The 12614-nt window shown below is 41.7% G+C and overlaps 1 protein-coding gene across 3 annotated transcripts; it reads left to right on the top strand.

Annotated features, from left to right (window-relative positions):
- Nucleotides 1-69: 69 nt before the first annotated feature.
- Nucleotides 70-11794, top strand: heg1 (heart development protein with EGF-like domains 1). Of its 3 annotated transcripts, none has more exons than XM_067514809.1 (13): nucleotides 73-502; nucleotides 5120-6785; nucleotides 6974-7530; nucleotides 7808-7930; nucleotides 8028-8092; nucleotides 8181-8236; nucleotides 8820-8977; nucleotides 9471-9605; nucleotides 10037-10079; nucleotides 10184-10221; nucleotides 10356-10443; nucleotides 10720-10897; nucleotides 11055-11794. In XM_067514809.1, the coding sequence occupies exons 1-13, from the start codon at nucleotides 235-237 to the stop codon at nucleotides 11196-11198; spliced, it is 3519 nt and encodes a 1172-aa protein (XP_067370910.1). In that variant the 5' UTR covers nucleotides 73-234; the 3' UTR covers nucleotides 11199-11794. The 3 variants fall into 3 exon arrangements, 2 of the variants coding, with proteins under 2 accessions (XP_067370910.1, XP_067370909.1); XM_067514808.1 differs by having other exon boundaries at nucleotides 74-502; nucleotides 7805-7930; XR_010915116.1 differs by lacking the exons at nucleotides 10037-10079; nucleotides 11055-11794 and having other exon boundaries at nucleotides 70-502; nucleotides 7805-7930; nucleotides 10720-10860.
- Nucleotides 11795-12614: the final 820 nt, after the last annotated feature.

Below are 12614 nucleotides of genomic sequence, written 5' to 3'. Positions count from 1 at the left end.
AGGAGCCCGGGCTCCTCCACTGTGTGATAACAGGCTGCTGCCTCGCCTGTCTTATCTTCCGTTCCCCGCCGCCCGAGCAGCGGAGCTCCTCCGGACCCGCACCAGGATTTATTTCATTCTTAGGCAACTTCCCTAAACGCTGAAGCGGTCCTCTCATGGTGTCCCCGGGAGTCTCGCCGGCATTCACTCAACTTTACGGAAACTATCGGCGACAGTTTCGGGGTCTTAAAAACAATGGAAACGTGGTTTCTGAATCACGTCCTCGGGTTGTCTCTGTCTGTCCTCCTGCTGGGTCTGCCGCGCAGCCTTGGGACAGGGACCCCTAATAACAGCAGCACGGATCCTGTAACGAGAAGCTCTTTTTATTTGGCCGACCCAGAGGAACTCAGTCATACTAAAAACCATGGAACTTCAGGCTTCAGCGAGAGTTTATCACTATCACAGAGGAACCTCCTGCTCACACACACCGCTGACACACACACTGCAACTGCTGGGATCCTCGGTAAGATCAGGCCTGCTGTGAGACTAGACACAATGTTAGTTCAGCCTCATGATTTACCCCACTGTCCTATGGGCTTTTCCTTCTAAAGTAGCCTGAAGGGGTCAGAAAACATGAATTTCATCCATATGGTGCAAAAAAAATTGACTGATTCCTTAACATCAACTTTGTGTGAAGTATCAGTCATGTCTACTTAAAAAATGTAGAGGTCCACATACATTTTGCAGTAGAGTAATTACAATAATTAGATTTTTTTCAAGCTGTTCTCTAACAAATTGAGTATCAAAATTAAGTCATATGGAGCCTAAAGAAATGGCCATGAAAAAAGTACATTGATCCTCAGTGTAAGACTGTAAGAATTCATTTTAATATATCTGTATGTATTATTGTTTGAGAGAGTGATTGATTGCTTGATGTACAGTACAAAGTACCTTTAATTCCCTAAAGCCCCAGGGGACATATGAACTACTTTACTAACAGTTCAAAGCCTTCAGGTTCTCGGTTTATTGTAAGATTGCGAAAAGCAAAACAATCTTTTTGCCTTCAGGAAATTCTGTAACTGTTTGGCATTTGTGCTAAAAAAAACTTTCTTATAGTTAGTAGTTGCAGACTGATTTTCTGTTTTTTTATATTCTTTTGTTGGAAGATGCTTGAAACTGACTCGAGCCAATTATCCCTTTGTTTAATGTAATGATCAATATCTTAAACACTCTTTCACCCACTCCACCAAACTGCTTCTTGCTTTCCGATCCCCATTTAACACGTTCTCTGGTTTCCTGTTCAAGCTGAGGTGTTGCTGTTGCCACAGAGCCTGTAAACATACAGATGCTGATGAATGCTGAGGAGCACGGCATCCTTCTGTTAAAGACAGTTGTTTGTACCTTACCGCATGTGCAGCACATGGGGTGGTGCATTAATGAACTCAATTCAGATCAAATCTTTTTGGTTTTCTTTCTACTGACAGCCTCCTATGTACCTATGATAACCACAAAGTAGCAGGTGTGTTAAAAAGGGACTGTTATTTAACAAAGAATAAAAATTACATCATAACTCCACTATCTTTGACTGGGGGAAGGGTGTTAAGCCCAATGTCAAAGATTAAACTAGAAGAAAAAACTTTTTTGTTTACAGTGGAAACCATATTTGTATTAAGATTTGTCTCAGAACATCCTGACATCATAGTGATATAGACTTGACTTACTTGGATTTACAAACAGTATACAAATAAAGAGCTTTAATTGTATGGCCTGTGGTCGATGATGTCCCTAATATAGTGGTCGTTACAGCGGGGTTTACCATCAGGACAGAAAAAAAGGCAAATGCAGTGACAACAATTACCCCCATTCAACTTCACCTAAAGGTCCTATACAGTTCCTGCTTAGTGGCTACTAGCTATTTGGGGGGGGGGTGGGCTAGAGTCTAGGATACTTACTGGTACAGATCAAAAAAAGTCTGCATGAGAAACATTCTGAAAATGTATTCAGAAGATCAGGTTACTATGCAACCCCCCACCTTTACCTAATCCATTCTCCTCCACTGCCATTATTACTATGTAAGTACTACTACCTTTACTTGTTTATCCCCATACAAAATATAATATACCTACCACCAACCACTAGGAATCTTTTTAAATGGATGAAACGCTGGTGCTGAAAAGCAACTGTTATCTACTAAATGAAAATGCATCACCTCATCGGCACTAAGTAGAGAGACCACTTACATACTGTCTCCTCTTTGACACACAGTGGACTTTTTACGCATCTTTTTATTTGTTTTTAAATCAGCACATAGATTGGCACCAGCTTGTTATGCCTGATCTCTTCATCTTCCATTTTACATCCAGACCTCTCTGATGCCTCACCCCTCTCTTCTTCATGCTCGGTGTCTAAACCTCCATGTGATAGAGACTGTGGAACACTTGACCCCTGACTTTCCCCATAGTGTTAAACATATTGACATATCTTGTTCTAATTTGCCTGTCATGGCTAGCCCACTTTTATTTCATTCATTACATCATCTTAAATATATTTTCATTTTTGTTAGTTGTTGTTTTTAACTTCTTTCCTACATTTTAATTATTCTCTGTAAAGCAGTTCAACGTTTGTTGTTTTTAAATGTGCCTTAAAAATAAACTTGTCAAAAAAACGTAATGTCAGTGACTACAGTAGTTTTGTAATTTAAACTTTTGGATGCTACTTCTAATGAAGGCAACACAAACTTACATCAGGCTGCACCACAGTACATATGTTATACATATAATTTTATTTAATGTCAGTGATAATCTGTTTTCCTTGTGGCAGTCTGCCACACTCTAAAGATGTCATTTTTACTTTTTATTATTTGCCCACTGGTTATTTGGCTCAATTTTGACTGTATTGAAGTCAGCTTGATTCACACAGTCAAGGCCATTGAACAGTCTAAGAGCCAAATGTGCAAACTGTGCTTGAAGGCATAGAAGCTGCTGAGGAATGGGTGCAAATGATTAACTTTCCTCATTCAGATTTCTTCCCTTTCCTCTCTATAGCCAAGTCCTTGGGTCACAGTCATCTGGTTACAAACACTCAAACAAAGCTGTGAATCACAAACACAGCTCAGCATTTTGTACCAGATCACAGTAAAAGTCAGTGGTAACAAATTACTTTTGGCCTGTGCTGTTGCTCAGTACTATGCTAAACATATTGCATGTAAGTACATTAATATGACAGAGTTTGTGAAGCATACCAGATGTGAAAAGACCACAATGACTACTGTGTTAACAGTTGTGAGTACAGAGATAAACAGAATAGAATCTGGGAGTGTCTTTCACTTGTTGCCAACAACACGTTCCAGTCCGAGTTTTACTGGATCCAGATCGAGAATACGAAAGAATAAGAGAGACACATGCAGAGGAAGTGAGCCCAGTGGCCTAGTTCTCCCTACAGACTCCCAGTGGATGGACTGCTCTGCCGCTGAGCTCTCATCTCCACTGGTTTTGGTTGGTGGCAGCTGGTCAGGATGCTGTCCAGCACTGACTTTCACCCTCAGAATGCAGTTGGTCCAATCCTGGACCTTTAGGTCACAGAAAGATCTTTAAAACTCATTTGGCCCATCAGCAGCTCATTAGTTATGAAATAAAAAGCAGCAGTTATTCGCTTCTTTATCTTAACAGTGCGGTGTGTGGTGTGAAAATGGTTGGTTGCAGTGCCAAACTGCAGTTCCTCTTTGATCCAGTCTTTCAGCTCAGTGTTTTGCCTTCACTGTCACATCTTTGCTTTTCAAGGTGCAGCTCACAGTTCTGGTTCAGTTGGTAAAGTAGCCGCCTACTGACCATAGGGTCGGAAGTTCGCACCCTGCTCTTATCGACCATGTGTGGAAGTGTCCCTGGGCAAGACACTGAATCCCCAAAAGCCCGTCCCTATCCTCAGCGTTGCAGTGCTGGTCCCAAGCCCGGTAGAAGTTTGGGAGGGTTGTGTCAGGATGGGCATACGGCGTAAAAACTGTGCCAAATCAACATGCAGACAAATGGCCTGCCGTGGCGACCCTGAACCCACGGGATAAGCTGAAAGGGGATAAAAAGTGCAGTTCACGGTTGTTCTTATCAAGGTAGATAAACCCCCTGTGCTCTGCTATAAATGACAAAGTGCAGCATTATCAGCTTTAACAACTGATAAATTGGTGCAGACGAAAGGCAAGAAACATACTGGACTTAAAAAATACTCGACTTAAATTAGTCATAAAGCCATAAACAGAACTAAAGTAAAGTCGATACTAACCCCCTGTATGTTTAAATATCTGTTCAGGGTGTCCTTTCCCCCCAAAAAGGGAAAGTAGAATAATTAATGCAGCTTTAAAGAAATTACTTTTAAACAATGTAGGGGCAATTTGAGCCAGATTACAAAGCTCTCCACAGACAGTGATCATGAATACACGCCCTGATCTGCGGTAATAGTTTACTGCCAGAGCCTTGTGCTCACTCAGCTTTAGGAAGGAAGTGGCTGGTTCCCAGCAGAGACAGTCGCTGCCATATTTAGGACTTAAGCCCTTTGTTAGAGCAGACGAGCTTGAATGCCAATTGTTCTCCACCTAAAATCATTGCCCCTGCTATAAGCTCCAGTACCTATAATGTATCTCCCCATTTTTGCCAGGTTGAACAGGCCTGACACAGCACCCTCTGGTGGCCAAAGCATCCACTGGGTTAGGAGTTTATAATTTAGTTGAAGTATGAAAGAAACTTGAAAGATCCTTTCTTTTGTAATGAACGTATATGTTTTTGAAGAACTGCATAGACCCCAGTATTAAAACGATGTCCGAGGTGACATGCTTATAATGTCTGTTGTGTTTTTACAACAGTACAAAATCCAAGCATATTTTTGCAGTAGTCATGTAAAACAAAAGTTTGTAGTTTGGCCAAGTGTCAGGAAATAGTCATGCCCTACAAATGCCCTTGACCCGTTAAAGCCCAGGCCGATGTGGAAGTTGATCATTCACTTAAATCATTAAAAAAAAACAGATTTCTAAATTAATATTCATTACTTTTCTGAACTGATTAACTTATCTTTTTAGCACCATGTCTAAAAGTGTCAAATAGAATTAACAATGACAAATTCAAAAATACTATAAATTTCTTTGTTTTTTCCACAGAAACTGAGCAGACACAAACCCTCACAGAAACAAGCAGCAGATCATTAGAGGGCACAGCTCTGTCTACTGAGCCACTTGCCTCGACCCTTGTTGTAGCCACCACTGAGGCCAGCATCAGCAGCAGCAGCAGCGGTGGCATCAGCGGCAGCAGCAGCGGCACCAGCAGCAGCAGCAGCGGCACCAGTGGCAGCGGCATCAGCAGCAGCAGCAGCGGCACCAGTGGCAGCGGCATCAGCAGCAGCAGAGGCACCAGTGACAGCGGCATCAGCGGCAGCAGTGGCACCGACACCAGCAGCAGCAGGGGCACCAGCGGCATCGGCATCAGCAGCAGCAGCAGTGGTATCGGCACCAGCAGCAGCAGCGGCATCAGCAGCAGCAGCAGCACCAGTGGCAGCGGCATCAGCAGCAGCAGCGGCACCAGAGGCACCGGCACCAGCAGCAGCAGCGGCACCAGTGACAGCGGCAACAGCGGCATCAGCAGAAGCAGCAGCAGCAGCAGCAGCAGTGGCACCAGCAGCAGCAGTGGCACCGGCACCAGCAGCAGCAGCGGCACCAGCGGCAGCAGCAGCAGCGGCACCAGCGGCATCAGCAGCAGCACCAGCAGCAGCAGCGGAATCATTGGCGGCAGCAGCGGCACCGGCAGCAGCAGCAGCAGTGGCACCAGCACCAGTGGCAGCATCAGCAGCAGCAGCGGTAGTAGCAGTAGTAGTAGCAGCAGCAGCAGCAGCAGTAGTAGCAGTAGTAGCAGCAGCAGCAGCAGCAGTAGTAGCAGTAGTAGCAGTAGTAGCAGCAGTAGCAGTAGCAGCAGCAGCAACAGCACCTGGAAGGACTTTCCTAACACAGTACAGGTCACAAACACCTCCCATGCTGTGCTCTGGGAGACCAAGTCCTCTGTGTTTAGAGACGATTCCCGGCTGTCTCAGGATAGCACAGGCACCACCCTTGGCCTAGAAGACGCCACAGCCTCTGGGTCACAAACAGCTGGCCTCACAAACGGCGAATATGCTTCCACCACAATCAGCCGAGCTGGAGAGAGGACCCTGCTGTCTGTCACATCCTCTTCCAGCAACAGCACCTCCCCTGCATTTACAGAAAAATCCAACTCTCCACACCCGCTCTCCACTTCTGATATTCGTCCTAGGACTGCAGAGACTGAGGGCTATACCCACAGTGCCCCGTCCACCAAGACTGACAGCAAGGACACAACAGAGCAGCACATGACCGGCTCCTCCAAGAGCTTGTCTTCAGAAACTGGGAGCCCAGGGCTGTCCGGAGGAACCCAGAGTTTAACTGGACTACCTAATGCCACCCATCCTCAATACACTTCCACATCAGGGGAGATCTCTGGCTCAACACCACCTGTCAGTGACCGAGTGACAGAGCCCAGTACTGACCCAACTGAAGTGTTGAATTCCTCCACGCCTGCTTTCACCTCACCTGCGGGAGGTGTTACCAACATCTCCGGGACCAGGACACAACAAGAGTCGGAATCGAATGGTGAAACCACCACTGAGTCCTCCACTGTCGGCCAGAGCTCCAGCACTCTGACCACATTGTCCCCCACTGTCATTAGCAGTACATCTGAGGTGGACCACTCTCTGACAGACATGCCACCTCTGATTACTAAGGTCTTCCTCTCCACCCCCACGGTTACAATAACAGAAAGGTACTTTTTACTGCTCATTTAGCTTTTACTCACTTGAACTGTCATTATGCTGCCTGATGAATACATTTGTTGTATAAGCGCTGAGGTGAACTAGCCAGCTTTGTGAAAATGAAACTTGTTCTCATATTCTCACTTCAGTTGTTGTTAGCAGACTGTTAGATATATAATACATTTACTTTCTCTTTAAGGCCACAGATAACAGAGCAAGAAACTTTCAAAGCCACTGCCTCCATTACCACCACCACCACCACCACCACCACCACCACCACCACCCCTGTTACCACCACCAGCAGAACAACTACCCCACCACTACTTGCAACTTCATCCGTTGGGCTCAGCAGTACCACTAGCATTTCTGTTTCAGAGTTTCACACAGATTCCACCACTCCAAACACTACACCTTCCACCACAGCCTCCACCCTGGACCTGCAGACCTCCACAGTGCACTCAACTCACAGCGTGCCAACCCTTCAAACCCAGGAGCCCTCAACTGGGGTTGCCAGCCCTACAGACATCACCACCCTGCAGACAGAAACAACAAGCACAGGCTCTCTAAAAGTAACCACAGCTGACACCCAGTACATCACCACCACATACACCCACAGACCCCCAACCACAATTACAGAGGCTCTGGCTACGACTGTGAAACAGACAGACAGGGGAACCACAGATTTGGTGATGACAACATCACCTACTGACATCCAACTTACTAAGGCTCCAACACCAACATCACCACCATCATCAAGTGAGTTTCTTTTTGTATCACCAAGTGATGATCAATGATTCTTATGAACTTTGATGTAATTACAAAAATGCCTATTTTTAAATTTTGGGAGATAGAATCCAGATACAGAAATCTGTTCTTTCTGATCTGATAGAAGTGGCTGCCTAGTAGTTGATGAATTTTCAAGTGATGTGAAGGCCATTTAAATGTGAAACTAAAAATTAATTTATGAATTCCTAATGGTGTTTATTTCAAGGACCTTTAAATAGAATATACTTGTATGTACTATGTTTAGCAGACACAAATGACTGTGGGAAGAACTCCTGCCCACCTGGCTTCACACACGTGAAGACAATAGGCTCCCTCCACTGTGATTGTCCATTCAGCCTCAACCATGAGGATGGACGCACTTGTACAAGAGGTACAGTAAATATAAAAATATATCTTATTTATTATCTACATCCAAGTTGTTATCTTAAAGGCTTTTTTACTAAAAATGTTTGTCTTTCCCTTCATAGCAAAGACATTTCTGGGAACTTTCAGTCATAACAAATCACATGACCTCAACCCCACCATGAAGCTGGTGAGAGGCAATAACATCATTGCATTGTACAACTTTACGTGTATGTGTATTATATTTGATATACATTATCCTTCTGTCTTCACTGCAGCTCAATGCCTCATTGTCAGTCCTTCAAGGTTATCGTGGCTCAATTCTGTGCAACAAGTAAGATTTTCAGTCACTGATCTTTTCATTTCTGTAGTTTTTCAGAACATTTTTAAAAATGTTGTCAAAATCCTAAAAGGAAAAATTTGGTACAGTTATTTTTGCTTTCCTAGTATTGCATTGTTTTACGTTCATATCCCATTTCCACGGTGGCCCCTGAGAGCTCAAAGCTCTGCAGTGAGAAAACACATGCAAATATAAAAAACACAAGCAAATATATCAAAAATTAATCAATTTGACAACACAGGCACAACATTAAGCTACAACACAACCAAATGATGAAAAGCACTGCAAAGGGGCACAACACAACAGCAAAGGCTCCAGGAAACACCAAAAATACATTTACAAATCTAAATGTCTGTCACTTTTTAGTGTCCCCCGAACCATTGTAGACAACTGTCATGGCAATGTTTCCGGAGGACCCTATGAAGTGACGGACATTTAGATTTGTAAATGTGTTTTTTGTTGCTCCCGCAGACTTATTACTAGTTTTTGTTTTTAATGAAACTGATACAATTTAATAGAAACATGGCCATTTTGTCAGTGTAGACCTCAGTACTGACCTCTGATCTCCTCCCCACAGAAAGGAGGATAAGGTTTCTATCTTGGCTGTCAACATTTTTTCCATTTCAACAAATGTGACGAGTGATGTGGTCAACAACAGCATCCAGATGTCTCTTAAGAGCTGCCCCTCTTTCTCCTCCTCCTCCACTGTCTGGGGTTGCAGTCTCAGTTATCATGGTAAATATATTAAAGCCATATTAAAACGAAACTTTTAAAAGGATATGGTTATTTATTTATTTAATCCAAATCCAATTGCTTCAGCTAAATCTATTGTAAATATGATTAAATGATCCCCTTTATAAGGTAATGACATATTTATAGCCACTAGAGAGCAGAATGTAGCTGTAAATGCTCTCCTGTAGAGGCGCTTGATATATTATGGAAATTATTAGATGCAATGCTAAAATTATGCACAAACGTTATTTAAATACAAATATATAGTAATCCAAAGCATATGAGATCAAAGGGTGCAATGCCATAAAATTCCAGAATAGGCAAAAAATTACCCTGAGCTCAGACAATAAATACAGACTTATTCAATTAAAACCTGACAGTGGAATGGGGGAAACAAGGAGCAGAAAATTGGTGACTTCTCTTACTTCTCCTGTTGTCCAACTAATGATCAGATTCCAGTTACATTAGAAGGATGACTTTAAATTTTATATTTCAGTGGAGAGTTTGTGTCTGGCTCAGAAGACTCGGTGTGATACAGCACGCTCCGTCTGCATAGACAACAGTGGCAAGGCCAACTGCCAGTGTCTTCAAGGATACTATAAACACAATCCTGAGGACCTGTCCTGCCTAGGTAAGCTCCCTCTCTGTCTTAGCTTTTGTTTTAAATGGTAAATGGTCTGCACTTATATAGCAATTTTCTATCTATTGGTACTCAATGGGCTTTACACTGCTTCTTATTCACCCATTCAGTCAAACAATCACACACACACTCACACACCGTTAGGGGAGCTGCTATGCATTAGGAGGAACTAAGCTGGGGTTCAGTGTCTTACTCAAGGACACTTCAACATGTGAGCGGAGGAGCCGTGGATCGAACCAACACCTGTAGGATTGGTGGAAGACCGCTCTACCTCCTGCGCCACAGATTTTTAGTTTGAAAAATAGTTTTTAAAAAATAAATTCAAATTAAAGACATGAATATTGAAAAATTTATTGATTTTAAAGCCCATCATACTAAACTATGGAAATGGACATTTTGTTGAGCTACATGTCTGATTTCAGAATGTGGGGATGGCTACAAGCTGGAAAATTACACCTGTGTCCCGTAAGTTCCACTTCCTGATTTTTGTTTTCCTTACACTATCTAAATAGTGATATTTTAAGATTTAAGACCAAATTCTCAATGCAGTTGTTGTCTTTTCTTATCAGGTGCAGTTTTGGATTTGGAGGATTCAACTGTGGAAATTGTAAGTGGCTGTATGAATGCCTTAGATTATGCCTATTAATAAGATCTAAAGATTCTGTAATTGTCTGTTGAGATTTTTCAATGGGTTTTTAGTTGGTGTACTTAATAATTACTTTTTGTTATTTTATATTACAGTTTACAAGCTCATTGCAGTCATAGTATCACCTGCAGGGGGCGTTGTGGTGCTCATCCTCCTCATTGTTCTCATTGTCACCTGCTGCAAGTATGACAGCTAATATTGTTAGCATAAAATACCTTCATTATTCTGTTATTTTATTTGGTTTTCAGACATTTTCTTGACACTACAACAATAATCTACTATTTTATGCTTAATATTAATGTGACAATTAAAAAAAAAAGCACAGAAAGATGTAATAAAGTAAAACTCATTCAACCTAATTGATCAATACAAAAAAAATCTAAATTTATATTGTAATAAAAACACTTTTGATGAACTGTGGCGGAGCTTTCACTTTTTAACAATGTTTTGATCTCCCAGGAAAGATAAGAATGATATCAACAAGATCATCTTCAAGAGTGGAGATCTGCAGATGTCTCCATATGCAGACTTCCCCAAAAATAGTCGCATATCCATGGAGTGGGGCAGGGAAACTATAGAGATGCAAGAGAACGGCAGCACCAAGAACCTGCTGCAGATGACTGACATTTACTACTCTGTAAGAAGACTTGCATCTCTCTCTTACACTTCCAATTGTCCTCCACTCCTACATGTGTCTTACTTGTTAAAGTTGCAACTGGAAAATCCCAATATTACACATAAATAAATAAATAATGTACTATGCTTACTTTTTCTGTCTCTCCATATTCCCTTAGCCTGCATTGCGTAACTCGGACCTGGATAGAAATGGCCTACACCCGTTCATGGGTCTGCCGGGCTCACGCCACTCATGCATCTACCCTGCTCAGTGGAACCCCTCCTTTATTAGTGATGATACACGAAGAAGAGACTACTTCTAACTGCCCCACCTTACAAACACGCATACACACACAGACTCAGAAACAGTCTCTTACTGTAATTTGCCATGAGGGACTTCTCTCACAGTGACAATGCTGATTTGTGAGCTGTTTTTAAAAACCCATTTGACCATCGAGGCTGCACAAAACGTATGTAACTGTGTGCATGTACAGTAAGTGTGTGTGACTGCACATTCAAGAACACATTTTAGTTTTTTGTGTGTCCATTTTAGTGTTTTATGCATGTTCCAGCTCATTTACTTCAATTCACATATTTTTTTACATTGTTGCTGAAAAGTTAAAGATTGTTTAATGTGTTTTCCTGCGTCTGTATGAGAAAAAGCTATTTGCAGGCAAGTGAGCCATTTTTAAGGTAGATATGACGTTCATCATGTCTACCCACCGTGCTCAAAGAGAGGAGTGAGGCATATTGCTACCCGGAATGTGGGAAGACACATTTAAATTAGATCAAACACAGCAGTAATATAAACTATATGTGTTGTGTAGCAAATGACTACAGCATGGAAAAACACTGATACAGTAAGTGACACAGTAAAGTGTTGAAATATGAAGATGTGTGTGCGACTGCTGTGATTTAAGGCTTGAGATTAATATGATAATAGCAAGTTCAGTCTTACACCAGCAGAAGCTGAACAACCAGGGTGTAATTTTATGCTAATGTTTATTTATTTCCTCAATGTCCAATGTCTGTACATGTAGCATAGCAGACAAGTCATACATACACACTGTCTGAATTTAGAGGGAAAAACCATTGGCTTTAGGTGTGTGTGTGTCTATGTGTGTTTGTGTGTGTAAGGAATCATTTTCTGTACCATAAAGATCATAACTGTAAATGAGTGGTCGAAAGTAAAGATGTATTAGTTTGCTATTTCTGAAATAGAATATTATTATTTTGTGATTATTTCACTTTGTATGATTATTAAGTCTGTTGATTCTGGCGTTTTAGTCAGATGTGCTTATTTAAATAAAAGATTGCACAGAAATTTGCCTCCAACTCTATTCTTATGCAATTGTTTTGAAAGTTATTGCTGATAGCAATACATTTTTTTAAATTATTGTATTGTTAATTTAATTTGAGTTATTTTTTTAGAAGCATTAATTAAGAAAAATCTTTAGGGCAATTTCCTTTCTACATTGGTGTGTTTATTCGTAGCTTGGCCTTACATTTTACTGCCTTTTGTGTTGAGATACAAGAGTTACTAAAAGCACGTCTACAGTAATTTACTAATAAAAGCACCTTGTAAGAGGCCGTGTAAGAGAAAATAGCACATTCTTCATTTTCTTGGTATCTCTTTCTTTGGCATGCTATTTAAGGCACAGGGAAAATATGTTAATGTGGCATATTAACAGAATGGGATCTGCAAAATAATAATCTCAAAATGACTTGAGTAGTATCTA

This window comes from Channa argus, chromosome 9, assembly GCF_033026475.1.
Source record: "Channa argus isolate prfri chromosome 9, Channa argus male v1.0, whole genome shotgun sequence".
Taxonomy (NCBI): Eukaryota; Metazoa; Chordata; class Actinopteri; order Anabantiformes; family Channidae; genus Channa; species Channa argus.
This window is presented reverse-complemented; position numbering and strand designations above follow the sequence as displayed.